The sequence below is a fragment of the Salvelinus sp. IW2-2015 genome, linkage group LG18, assembly GCF_002910315.2.
Source record: "Salvelinus sp. IW2-2015 linkage group LG18, ASM291031v2, whole genome shotgun sequence".
Lineage (NCBI taxonomy): Eukaryota > Metazoa > Chordata > Actinopteri > Salmoniformes > Salmonidae > Salvelinus > Salvelinus sp. IW2-2015.
Window position 1 is genome coordinate 8460410 of NC_036858.1, and position 23824 is coordinate 8484233.

Consider the following 23824-nt stretch of genomic DNA (forward strand, 5'->3'; position numbering starts at 1 on the left):
TGAGAAGTTGATATGGTCCGTAGTCAATGAAACATAAGAAATTGAGAGTTGATAGAGTCGATGCGTCACCATGCTCCTGACCGAATTCAAATGATTCCCCTTGGCTGACACCCGACTGCAGTAGATCATTTAGAGGTATGCTGAGATGAAATGTTTTTAAAACCTTCAAAATACACCTCTCCCTATTGTCTTCAGACGACGGGAAGTCAAGACAACATCTTGAAGACTATAGAAACTTGGGTCCCCATGAATAGAACCATTAGAGGTGGTGCAGTTTGGGATACTCAAAGTGGCAATGTTGCCTGACAGGTGCAGGGAGTTATTGACATACATAAAACCTCTGACAAGCTGTTTATGGCTACCGTAAGAGTGGTCACCTGTTTCATCCCAGCAAATGCATCTACAGCTATTGCAGAGAACGAACATTTTATTCTTAACTGTTTAAGAGTATGTAAATCTTTGAACGGATTGGAATAAATTGATAAGTTCAAAGAGCAAGTAAGACTCAGTGACTGAACATCCTAAAGCGCTCTGCATCTATACCGACCGCCCGGCGGTATAGATGCAGATTTGCCTAAGAGGAACCTGAAGACACAGCTACAGGAAATGCAGCTCAATGTGACAGCTGAGACAGTAGACAGAGACTATAATTGTCCCAGTATCAATGTTGACAGGAAACTTCACCTCACACTTGCACTTCCAACACACACACACACACACACACACACACACACACACACACACAAACCACAACACCACACAACCACAACAACACACACACACACACACACACACACACACACACACACACACACACACACACACACACACACACACACACACACACACACACACACACACACACACACACACACACACACACACCACACACACACACACACACACACACACCCCCCCCCCCCCTACAGAGGAGTTTAGTTCTAGATTCATCTATTCTTATCTTACAGAAACATCTGTAAGATATCACGTGTTTTTGTTCTACCTTGTTATTTTTAGTACTACATTTTTATTGATTGCTACATTGTTGGGGTTAGAGCTTGCAAGAAAGGCATTTCTCTGTACRTGTGCTCGTGACATTAAAACCTGAAACTTGAATGAAAATGTGACTGTTAAAAGATAACYGAGAAAGAAGCAGCAGTTATAGTGTTCCTGGGAATCTGTTTTTTAAAGGTGAACATCATTTAATTTCAACTCAATACTGTATAAAGAGCTGAATAAATGGACTGCCGTCCTTGTCAACCATTTGGGTGTGTGTCTTCAGCGCTCGCTTGATAATGGAAAGAACGTTCCTAGACTGACTTGAACTGACCTAMTGTGACCAGATGGTGGTGCTGTGGACTCATGCATGGATTGGACTCAGATCTGAGGAAATCAAGATCATATCATTCACTACTGTGCATCTTAAACTTTATTGTGAGTACTGAAGTTACATTTAAAAAAATGTACTTACTGTGTCTGAGTGGATTATAGAAGTACAGTAGGTTTACACTCTTTTCTATAATCAAAACATTGAACGATTTGCTGTCCTCTGTACATTATTCAATATTCCAGCAATATTCTTTCATTGGGCATTATAGTACTTCGGTTAAACATGAACAAAAAACAGTATGAAACTCAATATCATTTACATTAGGCAATTACATACATTTCTCTTTATACATCCAGAATGATGAATCCACTGAATTAAAAAGTGTTGTAAATCGATACGAAGGTCAGATTTGCGGAGTGCATCTCTTCAAAATACCACGGTTCTGACAAGAATGATATAGATACAATTGTAGCATTTCGGAAATAAAGTCAAGGTAGGTATACTGAACAATACTGTATTAAAATACAGGACAGATGTTTTGCCTCCAGAATATCAATAACATGATGTTGGACACCCTGTACAGAAACACATAAACAACATTTAAACATTTGAACAAACCCTTCCATAGAGTGTTATAGATTACAAAGATCCATATTGATATTATCTTGCTTCAATGCACATTTTGAATTGTATAAACAGCCCACGGTTTCTTGTTCTGCTACTTGACAATCTCTTGATTTTCTACATCACTTGACACCATGTTCCATTTGGCCTCAACAGGACAACCATTTATAAGTAATGCAAACTATAAAGCTCCAGATTATATATTTCATTTAAAATATATACACCACATACTTTCTTAGTAATATTGCACAGAAGGACTCCAATGGATCATGAACGATGGATCCAAACGAGGAATTCCAACGAGGATAGAGCAAAGGGGTACAAATGGGGACAGTTTAGATACATTCACAGCTGCAAGAAGAGGTGGGTCAGGAGAGTTCTGCAGTTGGGTGGGGGACTTGGATGAGTACACAAAATATCACCAGGAAGAGAAATCATCAGAGAATGTGTAAGATGACACAGAGGTACTGTAACTTGAAATGCTCCACCTTAATCTAGTGGGTGTACTTTGACATGTTGCTGTTTGATGTCTACTTTGGTGGTCTTTACTGAATGAGTTTGATAGACTAATAGACTGTGATTCTTACTGAACCTATGCACTGAAACTGTCATCATTTTATCATACAGTAGGGGGCAGAAGATAACGCATTATGAATTCACTCGTACACCATACACACACATACACAACCACCACTGTTAAAAACGTATCACACACACACATGGGGAAAAGGAAACAGAGACACACACTTTATACACCGGTAGACATATACACACACACCAGACAGACTCATAGCCAATAGGCTACACACACACACACAAACACACACACACACACACACACACACACACACACACACACACACACACACACACACACACACACACACACACACACACACACACACACACCACACACACCACAGAGAGAAAGAACAGGTTTATGTGCGGCAGCAGCCAGCAGTCTTCATCTCCTTGTTGACATAGTCTTCAAGCTGAATTTTGGTTCATCAGGCTCCTTCAGTGACCTGTGCTTCAGCTCTCTGAGAGAAAAGAGAAAAACAAAGGCAGAGAAAGCAATGAAGAAAGAAGAAAAGGACGGGGAGATTCAATCTCGTTTCAGCATATTTTACTGCATAGGTTTATTTTGATTCTGTGTTTATTTTGAAATCACATGTATGACAAAACAAAAGGCATTGATTGACATGTCATCTCTAAGAAACACAGCAGTGGTAAACATCCTACTCACCTGGCCACAGCTGTAAATGCCAGCTCCACGTTCAGGCCAGATTTAGCACTGGTCTCCATGAAGGGCACACCAAACTCCTGCACAGGGTAGAGTGAGAGTCCACCAAGTTTTAGTGTATTAAGTACCTGGTGTGTTTGTGTGTGTTTTGTGTGTGTGTATGCAATATTGTGAAAGCCGATAAATAAAACTGTTGCTGACCCCCCCCCCCACAAAAAAATCCCATTGCATGGAAATATCGTTCTATGATTAATTTGCATAATTTCCGTTACAAGTGCAGCAGGTTGTGAACTCTGAAAACAATGTTTCCACTCTGAGCCTGCCTGCCAGGGTTGGTCTACAAAGCCAAAGCCCCCTGATGGGTGAGGATAATATACAAGGAATTTCTCAAAGCTGCTAATGAGAACCTTGTACCTAGCCGGTGGTGGGGATTCCGGTGGGTTGCCCCCACCCAGGTAGTGGCAGTGCTGGCAACACTAGCTAGCTGCAGTAACCAATGGGGAGGGGGGTCACACTTGGACAATCAGAAAGGGGCAAATGATTGTGGCCCGTGTGTGTGTTTCAGGGAAAGGGTGTATCTGATCTCCATCAGATAGGACTGATAATGGTTCATCAAAGCTCCCATTTTTTGCAAATTCTTGCTAAATTCTGCATGCTTTCTCAAACAGCTACAACTGCATATGCATTCACACATCAAGTCCTTTCTTGAGTTGGGCTCAGGGATGGAACAACTGTTAAACAACTGAGCTTGTGGTTGTTTGTGGGAAAGGGGTCAAGTGTGTGTGTGTGTGTGTGTGTGTGTGTGTGTGTGTGGTGTGTGTGTGTGTGTGTGTGTGTGGTGTGTGTGTGTGTGTGTGTGTGTGTGTGTGTGTGTGTGTGTGTGTGTGTGTGTGTGTGTGTGTGTGTGTGTGTGTGTGTGTCCCCAACATCTGTTGCTATGGGGTAATGATGTTAGGGACACTATATGATGAATCACAATAATTGTTTGCTATAATAATAATTGCTTGCCAAAAATGTCATTTTTGTAAATGGCAATCCTGGGAATAGATAACAATCCTTTGCATGAACTGCCTACATTATTATGCATTTTATTTGTTCATTGTGAAATTAAGATACGCACATTTTTTAAATATGTAATGTATTTTTTAGACCTATATATGATACAAAACGAGGTGAGGGCATTGGATGCTTTTGGCGGTTGATCTGCTTCTGTTCTGTGGGTGACACTGTGTGCTCTTTTCGAAGTATGTGTCCCGGTCTCTCGGGCCCTGGATCCGGGAGAACGGGGTGGTCTGCCGGTCACTAGAATGACAACCCAATTTGGATGGTGGATGGGTTTAGCGGGTGGAACAGTGCAGAACAATTGGAGGTTTACCATGGAGGCAAAGCAAATATTATAGCTATATGGACACTCAATCACTATGGTACTTTTTAATGGTATGTTTACGAACATACAGTACCAGTCAAAAGTTTGGACACACCTACTGATTCAAGGGTTTTTCTTTATTTTTTACATTTTCTACATTGTAGAATAATAGTGAAGACATCAAAACTATGAAAATAACACATATGGAATCATGTAGTAACCAAAAAAAGGGTTAAACAAATCAAAATAGATTTTATATTTGAGATTCTTCAAAGTATCCACCTTTTGCCTTGATGACAGCTTTGCACACTCTTGGCATTCTCTCAACCAGCTTCATGAGGTAGTCACCTGGAATGTATTTCAATTAACAGATGTGCCTTGTTAAAAGTTAATTGTGGAATTTCTTTCCTTCTTAATGCATTTGAGCCAATCAGTTGTGTTGTGACAAGGTAGGSGTGTGTATACAGAAGATAGCCCTATTTGGTAAAAGACCAAGTCCATATTAATGCAAGAACAGCTCAAATAAGCAAAGAGAAATTACAGTCCATCATTACTTTAAGACATGAAGGTTTGTCAATGCGTAAAATTTCATGAACTTTGAAAGTTTCTTCAAGTGCAGTCACAAAAACCATCAAGCGCTATGATGAAACTGTCTCTCATGAGGACCGCCACAGGAATGGAAGACCCAGAGTTACTTATATATATATATGTTTCCACTCCAAGAATGAGAACGGTAAATTACTGTAATTAATAAATGCATTGATAGAAATGTATGTAACTAAATTACAGGGATTAACAGTACATTTACTACCTGTGACATATGTAATGGGGAATTGATCAAAATCTAACATCAATGGGAAAACAACTCACGCAAGGAAACAATGAATGTCCAGCATCACTACTCTGGACGGCTCTGACTTAGAATACGTGGACAACTACAAATACCTAGGTGTCTGGTTAGACTGTAAACTCTCCTTCCAGACTCACATTAAGCATCTCCAATCCAAAATTAAATCTAGAATCGCCTTCCTATATCGCAACAAAGCATCCTTCACTCTTGCTGCCAAACATACCCTCGTAAAACTGACCATCCTGCTGATCCTCGACTTCGGCGATGTCATCTATAAAATAGCCTCCAACACTCTACTCAACAAATTGGATGCAGTCTATCACAGTGCCATCTGTTTTGTCACCAAAGCCCCATATACTACCCACCACTGAGACCTGTACGCTCTCGTTGGTTGGCCCTCGCTTCATACTCATCGCAAAACCCACTGGCTACAGGTTATCTACAAGTCTCTGCTAGGTAAAGCCCCACCTTATCTCAGCTCACTGGTCACCATAGCAGCACCCACTCGTAGCACGCGCTCCAGCAGGTATATTTCACTGGTCACACCCAAAGCCAATTCCTAATTTGGTCGCCTTTCCTTCAAGTTCTCTGCTGCCAATGACTGGAACGAACTGCAAAAATCACTGAAGCTGGAGACTCATATCTCCCTCACAGAGCAGCTCACAGATCACTGCACCTGTACATAGCCCATCTGTAAACTGCCCATCTATCTACCTCATCCCCATACTGTATTTATTTATTCATCTTGCTCCTTTGCATCCCAGTATCTCTACTTGCACATTCATCTTCTGCACATCACCATTCCAGTGTTTAATTGCTATATTGTAATTACTTCGCTACTATGGCCTATTTATTGCCTTAACTCCCTTGGCACATACGGTATATAGACTTTTTCTACTGTATTATTGACTGTATGTTTGTTTATTCCATGTGTAACTCTGTGTTGTTGTATGTGTCGAAAGCTGCTTGCTTTATGCTGGCCCAGGTCGTCAGTTGTAAATGAGAACTGTTTTTCAAACGTAGCCTACCTGGTTAAATAAAGCGTAAATAAAAAAATAATTGAAAAATAAAAGATGTGGCAAGAATTTGGCGGGAGACCAGCTGACCATTCTTGAGAGGACTCGCCCCAAAATCTTTGCCACACACCCCTCCCCTTCATTCTTGTCGTCAAACATTTAAAATTCATAGCTAAGTATTGCGAGGCTTACCCAAATAGGCATAGCCTACAAGCTTGTGATTTCAAACAACTCCACAGCTAATTTTTAAAAGAAGTTAGTCCTTGATTTCTCGTGTCATGCTTTCTGGTGAAGCATTTTGAATGATTTCATATGTTTCTGTATATGACAGGAGGAATAATTAATGTTGGCAAATGTATTTCCATTTACTTTCCTCTTGACCCCCACCCGTATGCCATATTCCTCCTTTTTTATTTGTTTTCATATCAAACTTTCTTAGTTGTCCAGAAGCCAAAGCACAATCCATATTCTTCTAGAGTAATTATCAACCCATCCTAGAGGTATTGTGACTCAATCTTTAGATTCCCCCTCTTTCGTTAAGTTTGTAACAGAGATTTTATATCTCTGCCGCAATGTGAACTGCATATGTGCTGTTTAGAATGGTGTTTTCCAGGGCTTCTGTTAGAATGGATGTTTCCCAGTGCTCGTGTTAGAATGGTGTTTTCCCAGGTGCGCTGTTAAGAATGGTGTGTCCCCAGGCCACTGTTTAGAATGGTGGTTTCCCAGGTGTGCTGTTAGAATGGTGTTTTCCCAGGTGCGCTGTTCGAATGGTGTTTTCCCAGGTGCGTCTTTTAGAATGGTGTTTCCCAGGTTGCTCTGTTTAGAATGGTGTTTTCCCCAGGTGCTCTGTTTAGAATGATGTTTTCCCAGGTGTGCTGTTTAGAAATGGTGGTTTCCCAGGTCTCTGTTAGAAAGGGTGGTTCCCAGGTGCGCTGTTATGAATGGTGTTTTCCCAGGTGCTCTGTTTAGAATGTGTTTTTCCCAGGTGTGCTTTTAGAAGGGTTTTCCCAGGTCTCTGTAAGAATGGTGTTTCCCAGGTCCGCTGTTTAGAATGGTGTTTTTCCAGCTGCTCTGTTTAGAAATGGTGTTTCCCAGGTGCTCTGTTTTAGAATGGTGTTTTCCCAGGTCCGCTTTTAGAATGGTGGTTTTCCAGGTCCGCTGTTTAGAATGGTGGTTTCCCAGGTGCTGTTTAGAATGGTGGTTTCCCAGGTGTGCTGTTTAGAATGGTGGTTTCCCAGGTGTGCTGTTTAGAATGGTGGTTTCCCCAGGTGTGCGTTTAGGAATGGTGGTTTCCCAGGGTGTGCTGTTTAGAATGGTGGTTTCCCAAAGGTGCTGTTAGAAGGGGGGTTTCCCAGGCTGTGCTGTTTAGAATGGGTTTTCCCAGTGTGCTGTTTAAGAATGGTGTTTCCCCAGGTGTGGTGCTGTTTAGCAATGGTGATTTCCCAGGTCCGCTGTTTAGAATGGTGGTTTCCCAGGGTGCTGTTTAAATGGTGGTTTCCCAGGTGTGCTGTAGAATGGTGGGTTTCCCAGGTTGTGTGTTTAGAAATGGGTTCCGGTCTCGTGTTTTCCCAGGTCCGCTGTTCGAATGGTTTAGGTGGTGGATGGTGTTTTCCCCAGGTCCGCTGTTTAGATGGTGGTTTCCCAGGTCCGCTGTTTAGCAATGCGTGGTTTTCCCAGGTGTGCTGTTTAGAATGGTGTTTCCCAGTGTCCGCTGTTTAGAATGGTGGTTTCCCAGGTCCGCTGTTTAGAATGGTGGTTTCCCAGGTGTGCTGTTTAGAACACTGTTTTCCTGCTAATTTCATTTTGGCAAATGTTTGAAAATGACGGTTTATTGGCTTTCTCATTACATGAGTCACATGTTCTGGTAAGATGCATTACCATAATCTAAATATGATTTCTGTCATTCTGAACACCGTGGGTGGATGCACTAATGTGTTATGCACTCAATGCATATGGGTCTAGTAAATTTCTTAAATGGCCGGTAAATTAAAATCTTCCCASTCACCTTGTCCGGTGCCACATTTTCCTAACAGAAACCCTGATGTGTGCCTGTGTGCGTGCGTGACAGAGGAGTTTTACTGTGTGTGTGTGCAAGAGAGTTTTGTAGGGAATTTTTTACGTTATTATTACACAGTCTGACAATAACAAGGGTATCTGACGTCCGTTTCCCTTACAGCCATGCACAGTAATTTACTGTTACACGCCTATGAACTCAGAGCGTACCGATGTGAAAAATTTATTTTGCGAACTCACTTCAAAGACTCCAAACAAGGCCTCCCGAGTGACGCAGTGGTCTAAGGCACTGCATCGCAGTGCTAGCTGTGCCACTAGAGATTCTGGGTTCGAGTCCAGGCTCTGTCACAGCCGGCCGCGACCAGGAGACCCATGGGGTGGCGCACAATTGGCCCAGCGTTGTCCGGGTTATAGGAGGGTTTGGCCGGCAGGGAAGTCCATGTCCCATCTCACACTAGCGACTCCTGTGGTGGGCCGGGCACAGTGCACACTGACACAGTCGTCAGGTGTATGGTGCGGCTGGCACACATTGGTGCGGCTGGCATCCGGGTTAAGTGGACATTATGTCAAGAAGCAGTGCGGCTTGGTTGGGTTGTGTTTTGGAGGACGCATGGCTCTTGACCTTCGCCTCTCCCRAGTCCGTACGGGAGTTGCAGCAATGAGACAAGACTGTAACTACCAATTGGATACCATGAAATTGGGTAAAAAAAGAAGAGAGAAAAAAAGACTCTGAACAATAACAGCAGAAGGTGCACCTATGAATAAATAAGTAGAGATCAAGACACACCCGGACTGTCACCTGTCTATGCAGACTAAAATAGATCGAAACCTAGACATCAAAAGGGTCAATACTGWGTGATTGAGTTTTTGTGTATTTTCTCTCCTAACAGCTCACCTTGGCCAGTTTCTCTCCCTCCTCTCTCTTCACCACTCTCTCGTGTGTTGCATCAGCCTGTAAGAGATCACAAACATCTCCTGAAAACATTCTCTCCTTTCATCTATTCTCTGTTTCATCCTCTACTCACCCTAACAGCATCCTCCCCTTTATTTTCTGCAGAGACACATATATCTACCTCCTTTCGCGCTCTCTCCATTGATAGTAATGCACTCATCATCCATCCATCAATATCTACCTCGTTCTTTCTCTCTCTCAATTCATAGTAATGTACTTATTATCCATTCATCCATCCATTCGTCCGTTCATTCGTCCGTCCGTCCTTTCAGTGGGGGGGGGGCTGACCTTGTTCCCCAGCAGCATTAGCACCACGTCCTGCTGAGCATACTCATGGATCTCTGTCAGCCATGCCTGGAGAGAGGTATAGAGAGAGGGTGCAGACAGACAAAGAGAGAAGTAATGAGAGAGAGTGAGATATGTGACTCGTTTCAGGAAACTAGGCGTATGTTGCACATCACTGCTTCACAGGAGGGGCATTTGAATGTAAACAGATTTTTTGTTGTTGTCAGAAATGCCTTCCCGGAACATGTCAACTATCATGTGCCTTAATAACAAACGTGTATTCCATCCGTAAATACTAATAAAATGGGCGTGGTTATGGCATTGAACTGAGCGGATTCGTTTTTAGTGCTCTCCTGACAATTTCGGCTAAACTTCTTTTCATCTCTTCTTTTATATCCTCGTAACACGAACAGCAATTGTCTTGGACAATTTCAGGCGTATCTACATCCTTGATGAATCGACTTAAACATAGTCCTCCTAAAACAAGAAGAACATCTTGCATCGACAATGTGGTCCAGGCTAAGCCAGTTAGCCCTGCTAATTCAGCCAGCTCTACTAACACAGTTAGCCCTGCAAGCTCCTCACACCACGAGTCCGACATGGCTACCAACGATGTAGACGACCTAAACCAGAAGCAGAACCAAGGGGTTTTGGGAGGGAGGACTTTTCCACCAAACTCGAAGGTGTCCTAACAGGGATTAGTGAACGTGACCTTCAAGCCTACTCCACATGCTTGGACGAAGCAGGGGAACGCATTAGCATGGTGGAAGATACTGTCGTCACTGTCAAAATACCGACCGAAAAGTTTGGAAAAACATATGGCGGACCTTACTTCAAAACTAAGCTCGCTCGACAATCTACACAGGTAGTCTAATTTGAGACTGGTTAATCTACCTGAAAAAGTGGAAAATGGTGACGCAGTTGCATTTCTCGAGAGTTGGCTTCCCGAGGCATTGGGGCCRGACAACTGCGCATTGAAAGAGCCCATTGGCTTCTGGCTCATACAAGCCTGAGAAACCACCTCTCTCCTTGAGTCCTTATCATGATGTTTCTCAACTTTCAAGACAAAGTCAGAGTGATGCGGAAAGCCAGGGCTATGGGCAAGGTGATGCACAGGGACCAAGAGATCATGTTCTTCCCTGACCTATCTGAGTGGCGCAGCAGTCTAAGGCACTACATCTCGGTGCTAGAGGCGTCACCATAGACCCTGGTTCAATCCCGGGCTGTATCACAACCGGCCGTGATCGGGAGTCCCATAGGGGGTGCACAATTTGCACAGAGTCGTCCGGGTTAGGGGAGGGTTTGGCCGGGGTAGGCTGTCATTGTAAATAAGAATTTGTTCTTAACTGACTTGCCTAGTTAAATATAGGTTAAATAAAACCTGCACCGAAAAAGAAAAGGTTACGACGGGGTCACACGCCAGCTCAGGTCAACATTGCCTATGGAATAGCTTTCTCAGCTAAACTACGTCTGACTTACAATGGATGGTCACACGAGTTCGCATCTCCCTCTCAAGCCGAGGTGTTCATCCGTGGCATACATGAATCTTCTTCCTAGTTGTGTTGCCGCTGTGAAGTTTACCACCACTCTGGACTAGGGAAAATTAAACCCTCTTGGATTATGTGAAGAGGAAAGCCCATAAAATTGTCAGAGACTCCAGTCACCCAAGTCATAGACTGTTTTCTCCGCTACCGCACGGTGTCACGACTTCCACCGAAGTCGGTCCCTGTCCTTGTTCGGGCGGCGTTCGGCGGTCGACGTCACCGGCCTTCTAGCCATCGCCGACCCACTTTTCATTTTCCATTTGTTTTGTCTTTGTCTTACACACTTGGTTTCAATTCTCCAATTACTTGTTCATTATTCAACCCTCTGTTCCCCCATGTTTGTTTGTGAGTGATTGTTTGATGTATTTCGGTCCTATGTGTGGGCTTAGTATTTTCTTCATGTATTTTGTAAGATTGAGTAAAATTACTTTCATTACTCATCTATGCTGTCCTGCGCCTGACTCCTCTGCACCAGCTACACACAGACGCTTTACACACGGCAAGCGGTACCGGAGCGCCAAGTCTAGGACCAAAAGTCTCCTTAACAGCTTCTACTCCCAAGCCAAAAGACTGCTGAACAATTAATCAACTGGCCACCGGACTATTACATTGACCCCCCCCCCCCCCCACACACACACTCCATTTGTTTTGTACACTGCAGCTACTTGCTGTTTATTATCTATGCATAGTCCTTTTACCCCTACCTACATGTACAAATTACCTCAACTAACCTGTACCCCCGCACACTAACTCCTGTATATGTCCTCATTATTGTTATGCTATTGTGTTACTTTTTATTATTATTATTATATATTTTTTACTTTAGTTTATTTGCTAAATATTTTCTTAACGCTTCTTGAACTGCACTGTTGGTTAAGGGCTTGTAAGTAAGCATTTTACGGAAAGGTCTACACCTTTCTTTGACCACTTTAGAAACGCTTTCTGTTAATATGTGTTATGGGTGAATGGTCGCTACTCATAAAGACAGCTCTGATAGTAAGAGACTTCAGTGGATATAAGATATTCAGGAAGATATTTCAACAGAGGGGGTATGATATGCTCTAGAGCTTAGATACAGACAATAAACACCCACCTGAGATTATTGCTTTTAAGCTCCACAAATGTGACCGTAATATCCCAGACCTGTGTGTTAAATGTAACACGCATTTTTGAACGTTGTATCATTGCCTGTGGGAATGTGCTGAGATACAACCGTTTTGGAGCTCAGTACTGCACTATACCTCCACTCCAATATCTCCAATCCCTAAACTTTGCATCCTAAATCTTTACCCAGGGAATATCACTTTACATAGGAGAGAGAAGAAAATGGTTGACCTCAGTCTATTACAAGCTCGACGTTCAATTGCTCTCCACTGGAAGTATGTCAGTTCCCCCTCACTTGGTCATTGGTTAAAATAATTAACGTCAAGCCTGGCTCTTGAAAAAAAATAATACAATTGTTAAATTACGAGTCTAGTTAGTTTAGCCACGGAAAAAGCCAGGAACCTTCCCGCTAGCCATGATTGTCTGAGATAATGGATGGGCTGGACATGCCGGGAGATGAGTTTGGATTGGTCTGCCATGTAGCTTGCTTCTGTCTATAACGTGAGCTGTTCAGTATGTGTTGATAGTCCTTTCTACCGTGCAGTTTTTGAAAGATATAACATTAGACATCGATAACTACACAAGTGTTGCAACTTTTCTCAACAACATTGATGCCCTGAATTTAGCAGGTGCTATCCACAGATCAGTTGGAAAAAGTGATGGGCTACTTTCTGACACGTTAATATGTAAAGGACCTTATATTTAACTAACAAATGATGGGTGAATATGCATACAAATTGCATGTAGCCTATCTGTCTTCAGCCAAAATAAATGTTGGGGAGTTTCAAAGAAGAGAAAGTGCACGACGGTGTGATCACATCCAACGTGGATCAAAAAAGCTACTTTCTGAAATCATCCTACAGAGATTCATCCAGGTCAGATTTGTTATTTCTTTACATGATCGGACGGAGCAGATTTTACTGCCTCTATAGCAACAAAAATTATGACATAGGCTCTGTTAAAAAAACAACTTCATTGTTATATGACAGAGGTTCCACCCATTTGTGACACTCAAAATATCTGTTGTATTTTATTCTGTTATCTTCCATTATATTAATTCTAACTCTACAATATAGACCCTATGTGTGTTAACTGTGATCACGGCATGGGGATGTATGCTAACCGCGTCACTATGTATGCTAACCGCGTCACTATGTATGCTAACCGCGTCACTATGTATGCTAACCGCGCCACTATGTATGCTAACCGCGTCACTATGAATGCTAACCGCGTCACTATGTATGCTAACCGCGTCACTATGTATGCTAACCGCGTCACTATGTATGCTAACCGAGTGAATTTAGGAACGCATCCTCATTTTAATTTATTTTATTTTATTTAACCTTTATTTAACTAGGCAAGTCAGTTAAGAACAAATTCTTATTTACAATGACGGCCAACTTGTAAAGCCCCCTGGMCAAACCCTCCCGTAACCCAGACGATGCAGGGCCAATTGTGCGCCGATCTATGGGACTCCCGATCACGGCTGGTTGTGATACTCCCGTGATCGAACCTGGGTCTGTAGTGACACCTCTAGCACTGCGATGCAGTGCCTTAGAGGGCTGTGACACATGGGAGGCTAATTGCTAATGAATGTGAAGAAATGAAAGTAGTGGAAGGTCTGAATTTAAACAAGAGGAATTTAGAATATGCAGCTGTCAGGTTACCTTGACAACAGTTGCSACAACAGGGTCAATGTTAAATGTCTCTTTCTCCTTCCCGACAAAAGCAATGGCTATATAAAAGGTGCATGCTGACAAGAAAGAGGTAAAAATAGGGCTGTTTGAAAAAACAGTTGTCACCCCTGGTCTCAGTTTGAGTAGTGCACTACTAGCATCTTCCTTTCTCCTCCCCCATAATATGTCTTATTTTAAAAACAGGTTAGTGGTCCCTGGCCGCCCTTTTAACTCTTCTGGTTAAATAGAGGTTAGCGTCTCTGGGGAACCATGACAGATTTCATGAAGGAAACCAGTCAAACACGCCACCATTACTCTTTCTATGAATCCCTCTGTTTACACACGTCCCTCTCTATCATTTCATTATCTGTGCATTAGGATGGTCCACTCCATTMGGATGGTCCACTCCATCTCTTCTCTCTCTTCTATGTACTCTCTCACTCTCCATCTTGCTTTCTCTCCCTCTACTCTGTCTCTCTCATCTAAGGCAGCTCCAATCATCCGTGCTTCATATCCCTCGTTCCTCAGCACTTAACGCCAGCGGTCTTCCTACGATCTGATTGGGAGCCTCGGGCACACCTGAAAGCAGTAGAGGCTTATGGGACACGCTCTGTGACACTGTTCCTGTGATTAGTTTTGATGGCAGGAGGCTGAATAGAGGGAGAGGGAGATGAGAAAAGAAGTGAGTGAACACATGAGCTAGCCATTTGTCCTGCTGTGCTGTCTCCTTCTCTACCTGTTAGAGCAGAGCTCCATGTGAAACTCCTGCTAATGACAGCAGCGTWCTCTTATCTTATCACAGGGTGCTGGTCTACATGAGTGTTTTTCATTAACCCACATAATGAGACATATTGTCAGTTATGGTAATTACTTTCCATTAGGTCTACTGTAGATCTGTGGCAGAGTGATCAGTGCTGGGAGGGAGGGTTGCTTGTGTTTAGAGATTGTGACCACATCTATCGCAGAGTGTCTGAGTAAGTGCTTGCGTGTGTCCACGTGCACGCTTGCGTGTAGCTTTAATTAACAGAAAGTAACAAACGAAAATAACCCAAAACTATATTTGAAAGTATACTGTATCTCTGTCTTCCATCTCACTCCTTAGTAGCCACTATCCTATCACTGTGATGAGACCATGGATGGATGAATAAGCAAGCCAGCTCTACCTCTCGCCTGGAGCGTCTCTCTCCTCTACACAAGCATCAAACCAAGGTTACCACGGTCATCGAGGGGTAAGGGGGAGGAGGGAGAGGAAGAGAGAGAAAGAGAGAGGGTGGGTGATAAAGAGAGAGAGAGCAGGGATTCTAAATAACAAAGGAACAATATTTGATMGTTTTCAATTCAAATGGTCAACAAAAAATATATAAGCTTCTTAGCAAAGGGAAATGTATCAAGCAAGAAYTTTGCCAGGACTGTCTGGGAGTGTTCTGAGCAGGGAGGGGAAAACTGAAAATGTGCTGTTATTGGCAGAGGTTTGGAACTCTCTTTCTTATTGGTCTATTAACTAATTTACCGCATGGGGATGTCACCATGRAAGGCCAAAACTGCATTCCACCAAAAGAGTCTGAAATTTAAGGCGATCTTTTCAAATAGCTTTTACACTAAAAGGGCATTATCATAATTTTCACAATTTCACAGTGCAACATACAGTGCTTTCATAAAGTATTCAGATCCCTTTACTCTTTCCACATTTTGTTACTTTACAGTCTTATTCTAAAATGTATTCAATTTAAAAAAAACTCTTCATCAATCTATACACAATACCCCAGAATGACAAATCGAAAATAGGTTTCACAAATTTTTGCAAATGTATTAAAAAATAACAACAGAAATACCTTATTTACATAAGTATTCAGACCATTTGCTATGAGATTCTAAATTGAGCTCAGGTGCATCCTGTTTCCATTGATCATCCTTGAGATGTTTCTACAACTTGATTGGAGTCCACCTGTGAAAAATACAATTGATTGGACATGATTTGGAAAGGCGCACATCTGTCTATATAAGGTCCCACAGTTGGCAGTGCATGTCCTAGAGCTGGCCGCCCGGCCAAACTGAGTAATCGGGGGAWAAGGGCCTTGGTCAGGGAGGTGATCAAGAACCCAATGGTCACTCTGACAGAGCTCCAGAGTTGGGAGATGGGAGAACCTTCCAGAAGGACAACCATCTCTGCACCACTCCACCATGGTAGAGTGAGCAGATGGAAGCCACACCTCAGTGAAAAGCACACAACATCCCACTTGGAGTTTGCAAAATGCACCTAAAGGACTCTCAAACCATGAGAAACAAGATTCTCTGGTCTGATGAAACCAAGATTGAACTCTTTGGCCTGAATGCCAAGAGTCACGTCTGGAGGAAAGCTGGCACCATCCCTACGGTGAAGCATGGTGGTGGCAGCATCATACTGTGGGGATGTTTTTCAGCGGCAGGTTTATAAAAAATATTTAACCTTTATTTAATTAGGCAAGTCAGTTAAGAACAAATTATTATTTACAATGACGGCCTACCAATAGGCAAAATAAATACAATATAAATATAGGACAAAACACACATCACAACAAGAGAGACAACACAACACTACATAAAGAGAGACCTAAAACAGCATAGCAAGGCAGCAACACATGACAACACAACATGGCAGCAGCACAAAACATGGTACAAACATTATTGGGCACAGACAACAGCACAGAGGGCAAGAAGGTAGAGACAACAATACATCACACAACGCAGCCACAACTGTCAGTAAGAGTGTCCATGACTGAGTCTTTGAATGAAGAGATGGAGATAAAACTGTCCAGTTTGAGTGTTTGTTGCAGCTCGTTCCAGTCGCAAGCTGCAGCGAACTGAAAAGAGGAGTGACCCAGGGATGTGTGTGCTTTGGGGACCTTTAACAGAATGTGACTGGCAGAACGGGTGTTGTATGTGGAGGATGAGGGCTGCAGTAAATATGTAAGATAGGGGGAGTGAGGCCTAATAGGGTTTTATAAATAAGCATCAACCAGTGGGTCTTGCGATGGGTATACAGAGATGACCAGTTTACAGAGGAGTATAGAGTGCAGTGATGTGTCCTATAAGCAGCCTGGGTGGCAAATCTGATGGCCGAATGGTAAAGAACGTCTAGCCACTCGAGAGCACCCTTACCTGTCGATCTATAAATTATGTCTCCATAATCTAGCATGGGTAGGACGGTCAACTGAATCAGGGTTAGTTTGGCAGCTGGGGTGAAAGAGGAGCGATTACGATAGAGGAAACCAAGTCTAAATTTAACTTTAGCCTGCAGCTTTGATATGTGCTGAGAGAAGGACAGTGCACCGTCTAGCTATACTCCCAAGTACTTGTACGAGGTGACTACCTCAAGCTCTAAACCCTCAGAGGCACTGTAGTAATAACACCTGTGGGAGGAGGTGCATTCTTCTCACCAAACCTCATCACCTTTGTTTTGGAGGTGTTCAGAACAAGGTTAAGGGTAGAGAAAGCTTGTTGGACACTAAGAAAGGTTTGTTGTAGAGCATTTAACACAAAATCCGGGGARGGGCCAGCTGATTATAAGAATGTATCATCTACATATAAATGGATGAGAGAGCTTCCTACTGCCTGAGCTATGTTGTTGATGTAAATTGACAAGACTGTGGGGCCTAGGATCGAGCTTTGGAGTACTCCCTTGGTGACAGGCAGTGGCTGAGACAGCAGATTTTCTGACTTAATACACCGCACTCTTTGAGAGGTAGTTAGCAAACCAGCCCAAAGACCACTTATAGACACCAATACTCCTTAGCTGGCCCAAAAGAACGGAATGGTCTACTGTATCAAAAGCTTTGGCCAAGTCAATAAAAATAGMAACACAATATTGCTTAGAATCAAGGGCAATGGTGACATCATTGAGGACCTTTAAGGTTGCAGTGACACATCYATAACCTGAGCGGAAACCAGATTGCATACCCGAAAGAATACTACAGACATCAACAAAGCCAGTCAGTTGATTATTGACAAGTTTTTCCAACACTTTTGATAAACAGGGCAAAATAAAAATTGGCCTATAACAGTTAGGATCAGCTTGATCTCCCCCTTTAAATAAAGGTTGAACCGTGGCTGCCTTCCAAGCAATGGGAACCTCCACAGAAAGGAGAGACAGGTTAAAAAGGTTGGGGATAGGCTTGGTGATGATAGAGGCAGCAACCTTAAAGAAGAAAGGGTCTAAACCATCTGACCCAGATGTTTTTTTGTGGTCAAGTTTAAGTAGCTCCTTTAGCACCTCGGACTCAGTGACTGCCTGCAGGGAGAAACTGTGTAGCAGGGCAAGGGAAAAAGGGGGAGTAGCATCGGGGATAGTCGCATTAGAAGGGTGGGAGATGAGGATATGTTGGACGGGCAAGGAGGCATGGCTGAGTCAAATAGGAATCCTGACTTAATGAAGTGGTGATTAAAGAGCTCAGCCATGTGCTTCTTGTCAGTAACAACCACATCATCCACATTAAGGGACATGGACAGCTGTGAGGAGGAGGGTTTATTCTCCAGGTCTTTAACTTCTTATGGCTGGGGGGCAGTATTGAGTAGCTTGGATGAATAAGGTGCCCAGAGTAAACTGCCTGCTACTCAGGCCCAGAAGCGAAGATATGCATATTATTAGTAGATTTGGATAGAAACCACTCTGAAGTTTCTAAAACTGTTTGAATGATGCCTGTGAGTATGGCAGGCAAAAACCTGAGAAAAACCCAACCAGGAAGTGGGATTTTTTGATGTGGGTAGTTTTCAATTGAATGCCTATAGAGTATCTAAATGGTTAGGACCCAGATTGCAGTTCCTATGGCTTCCACTAGATGTCAACAGTCTTTAGACATTGTTTCAGGCTTGTTTTCTTAAAAATGAATTAGAATGAGACCTTTCTTTCAGTGGACTGAGGAAGAATGCTGAGCTGGTTTGCGCGCGTGACCGATTTCACACCCTTCGTTGTTTTTCCTTTCTATTGAATACGCTATTGTCCGGTTGAAATATTATCGATTATTTAGACAATTGACAACCTGAGGATTAATTATAAACATCATTTGACATGTTTCGACGAACTTTACCCGTACTATTAGGATGTATTCGTCTGCATGTTTTGACAGCCTTGGAGCCAGTGGATTACTGACCAAAACGCGCAAACAAAACAACGTTTTTGGTATATAAATAGGGACTTTATCGAACAAAACAAACATTTATTGTGTAGCTGGGACTCTTGTGACTGCAACCATACGAAGATCTTCAAAGGTAAGTGATTAATTTTGTCGCTATTTCTCACCTTTGTAATTCCTGTACTTGGTTGTAAAATGTTTGTATGCTTTTGTAAGCGGGGCGCTGTCCACAGATAATCGCATGGTATGCTTTCGCCGTAAAGCATTTCTGAAATCTGACAAAGCAGCTGGATTAACAAGAAGTTAATATTTAAGCCGATGTATAACACTTGTATTTTTTATGAATGTTTATTATGACTATTTCTGTATTTTGAATTTGGCGCTCTGCAATTTCACCGGATGTTGTCGAGGTGGTCGTTAGCGGAATGCCTGCGCCAGAAAGGTTAACATTACCACTGAAAATATCAAAAAAGAAGGTCCAAGCATCTTCAACAGAAGGGATCAAGCTAATTCTATACCAATTTACAGATACTAGGAGGTACTGGGAGACTTGTCAGGATCACGGCAAAGATGAACGGAGCAAACTACAGAAAGATCCTTGATGAAAACCTACTCCAAAGCGCTCAGGACCTCAGACTGGTTCACCTTCCAACAGGACAATGACCCTAAGCACACAGCCAAGATAACGCAGGAGTGGCTTCGGGACAAGTCTCTGAATGTCCTCGAGTGGCCCAGCCAGAGCCCGGACTTGAACCCGATCGAACATCTCTAGAGAGACCTGAAAATAGTTGTGCAGCGATGCTCCCCATCCACCCATCCAACAGAGCTTGAGATGATCTGCAGAGAATGGTAGAAACTCCCCAAATACAGGTGTGCCAAGCTTGTAGCATCATACCCAAGACTCGAGGCTGTAATCGCTGCCAAAGGTGCTTCAACAAAATACTGAGTAAAGGGTCTGAATACTTATGTAAATGTSATAAAAAATATATATATATATTTCCAAAAATGTCTAAAAACCTGCTTTTGCTTGGTCAGTATGGGGTATTGTGTGTAGATTGATGAGGGAAAAAACAATTATATCAATTTTAGTATAAGGCTGTAACCTAACAAAATGTGGAAAAGTCAAAGGGTCAGAATACATTCCGAAGGCACTGGACATACCGCACACGCACACACACACACACACAACACAACACACACACACACACACACACACACACACACACACACACACACACACACACAACACCACACACACACACTACTGACACCTGCATGCACACCCACATTCCATAGATGATGTCATTGTATCTCATTGTGCTTATTTAATATTGCTACACGTATGCACTGCATAATCTCATGTTCATTTCTTTACCKTTTCTATACTTATCAAAGAAACATGCTGTTTAGATGATCACATTCATATTAATATTTGTATTTATTTTATTTCTATACATTTAAAAATAAATTGGAATATTTATATACACTGAACAAAAATATAAATGCAACATGTAAAGTGTTGGTCTCATGTTTCATGAGTTGAAATAAAACATCCCAGAAATGTTTCATAAGTTAGTGAGTATTTCTCATTTGCCAAGAAAATCCATCCACCTGACAGTTGTGGCTTGTCAAAAAGCTGATTAAACAGCATAATCATTACACAGGTGCACCTTATGCTGGGGACAAAAAAAATGACACTTTAAAATGGGCAGTTTTGTCACAAAACACAATGTCACAGATGTCTCAAGTTGAGGGAGCGTGCAATTGGYATGCTGACTGCAGGAATGTCCACCAGAGCTGTTGCCAGAGAATTTAATGTTCATTTCTCTACCATAAGCTGCATCGAACGTCATTTTAGAGAATTTGGCAGTATGTCCAGTCCAACCAGCCTCACAACCGCAGACCACGTGTATGGCGTCGTGTGGGCGAGCGGTTTGAATGGCCTTACTGAAGAGCTCAGTGACTTTCAAGGTGACACCGTCATAGGCTGCCACCTTTCCAACAAGTCAGTTCGTCAAATCTCTGCCCTGCTAGAGCTGCCCCGGTCAGCTGTAAGTGCTGTTATTGTGAAGTGGAAACGTCTAGGAGCAACAATCGCTCAGCTGCGAAGTGGTAGGCCACACAAGCTCACAGAACGGGACCGCTGAGTGCTGAAGCGCGTACCTCGTAAAAATCATCTGTCCTCAATTGCAACACTCACTATATAGTCCCAAACTGCCTCTGGAAACAACGTCAGCAAAATAACTGTTCGCCGGGAGCTTCATGAAATGGGTTTCTATAGCCGAGCAGCCGCACACAAGCCTAAGACCACCATGCACAATGCCAAGCGTCAGCTAGAGTGGTGTAAAGCTCGCCACCATTGGACTCTGGAGTAGTGGAAACGCGTTCACTGGAGAGATGAGTCATGCTTCACCATCTAGCAGTCAGATGGACAAATCTAGGTTTGGCGGATGCTACCTGCCCGAATGCATAGTGCCAACTGTAAGRTTTGGTGGAGGAGGAATAATGGTCTGGGGCTGTTTTTCATGGTTCAGGCTAGGCCCCTTAGTTTCAGTGAAGGGAAATTTTAACACTGCAGAATACAATGACATTATAGACGATTGTGTGCCCTGACATCAACCCCATCGAACACATTTGGATGAATTGGAACACCGACTGCGAGTCAGGCCTAATCGCCCAACATCAGTGCCCGACCTCACTAATGCTCTTGTGGCTGAATGGAATTCAGTCCCTGCAGCAATGTTCCATCATCTAGTAGAACGCCTTCCCAGAAGAGTAGAGGCTGTTACAGCAGCAAAGGGGGAGACCTACTCCATATTAATGCCCATGATTTTGGAATGAGATGTTCGATCAGCAGGTGTCCACATAGTTTTGCTCATGTAGTGTATATATATATATATACTTTTTTTTACTGTTATTGTTGATGTCATTATCTCACTTCGCTTTAGCAACAGTGGGTTTGTCATTCATTCTAATAAAGCTTATCTGAATCTGAAATCTGAAATAAATGTGGAAAGAGGGAGAGAGATGGGGAGAAAAGGAGAGAGAGAGAGAGAGAGATTGAAGGAGAGAGATAGTACATGGTGCTGTACCTAATGGGTCTGTACTTAATGAGAGTCAAGGCCAGATGCAGGGTGGGACGGCTTCTCATTCTCATTAAAGAGCTTTTCCAGCTGACGGGAGAGCAGAGAGCAAGGGGAGGATTTGTGCTGCTCGCTCTCACAGAACTAGAGTAAATCTGGTGTTTTTCTGTAAGAATTCCTGCATTCACACAAGCACACTTTCGCAAAAACACACACAAACGTATTAGGTATACCTTACTGAACCAACAACCCAAGTTAGGATCCAATTAACTGGCTGTGCAGGTTTGTGTCAAAAACTCACGAGTAATGATAAATATTGCACGTTTCCTTAAACATGTCTTTGAGGAGGAAAATACAGAAAACACAAGAGCTGAAACTGTGAACTGAATTTCAAGGAGAGGAATGTGACTGGAATAATATCAGAAGTTTAAAGGGAGGGGGAAAGTGGGAGCCATTACATATCCAACATACTTTATGTACTGTATAATGCATGAATATGTTATAGGTAGTAAATAAACTGGAAACTAAGGTCCTCATTGGTCAACCACTGGAGGTCTGTCGACTGAAAACAAGTGCTATTGGTTGGACTGATGTCCTTAACAGGGCATTAAAAATAAGATCTGCAGTGATATGCTGGTGAAATCTGCAAGGCACCAGGAATCACTGTGATCCCAAATATACATTCTTGAGTGATTCAACTGCAGACACTGTAAAAGATATTTCTATAGTTCTGGGCAACAACTCTGTGTGTGTGTGTGTGTGTGTGTGAGATATATACAGTACCAGTCAAAAATTTGGATACACCTACTCATTCAAGGGTTTTTCTTTATGTTTACTATTTCCTACATTGTAGAATAATAGTGAAGATATCAACACTATGAAATAACACATATGTGTTAAACAAATCAAAATATATTTGAGATTCTTCAAAGTAGCCACCCTTTGCCTTGATGACAGCTTTGCACACTCTTGGCAATCTCTCAACCAGCTTCATGAGGTCTTTTTTAATTTGTTTTATTTATTTAACCTTTATTTAACTAGGCAAGTCAGTTAAGAACAAATTCTTATTTACAATGACGGCCTAGGAACAGTGGGTTAACAGCCTTGTTCAGGGGCAGAACAACAGGTCTTTACCTTGTCAGCTCGGGGATTCAATCTAGCAACCTTTCGGTTACCAACGCTCTAACCACTAGGCTACCTGCCGCAGCAGAGGTAGTCACCTGGAATTAATTTGTTTAATTCCTTTCCTTCTTAACTTCTCTAGGGTAGGGGGCAGCATTTTCACATTTGGATGAAAAGCATACCCAAATTCAACTGCCAGCTACTCATCCCCAGGAGATAAGATATGCATATTATTAGTAGGTTTGGATAGGAAACACTCTGAAGTTTCTAAAACTGTTTGAATCATGTCTGTGAGTATAACATAACTTATTTAGCAGGCGAAACCCCGAGGACAAACCATTCAGATTATTTTTTTGAGGTCACTGTCTTTTCAATTAGGTTTCATTGGGAAACCAGATTTCTAAGAGAATTGCTTGCAGTTCCTACGCGCTTCCACTGGATGTCAACAGTATTGAGAAATAGGTTGAGGTTTATCCTTTGTGAATGAAGAAATACGGCCATCTTGAAC

At 42.6% G+C, this 23824-nt stretch overlaps 1 protein-coding gene across 1 annotated transcript in view; it reads right to left on the reverse strand.

Annotated features, from left to right (window-relative positions):
• Positions 1-1411: 1411 nt before the first annotated feature.
• Positions 1412-23824, reverse strand: part of LOC111977323 (ras-related protein Rab-26) — a 181365-nt gene continuing 158952 nt past the window's right edge. Inside the window, 5 exon segments of the mRNA XM_024006699.3 lie at positions 1412-2948; positions 2951-2994; positions 3201-3277; positions 9338-9394; positions 9683-9748. Coding sequence (XP_023862467.3) covers positions 2893-2948; positions 2951-2994; positions 3201-3277; positions 9338-9394; positions 9683-9748 — 300 coding nt within the window. The 3' untranslated portion in view covers positions 1412-2892.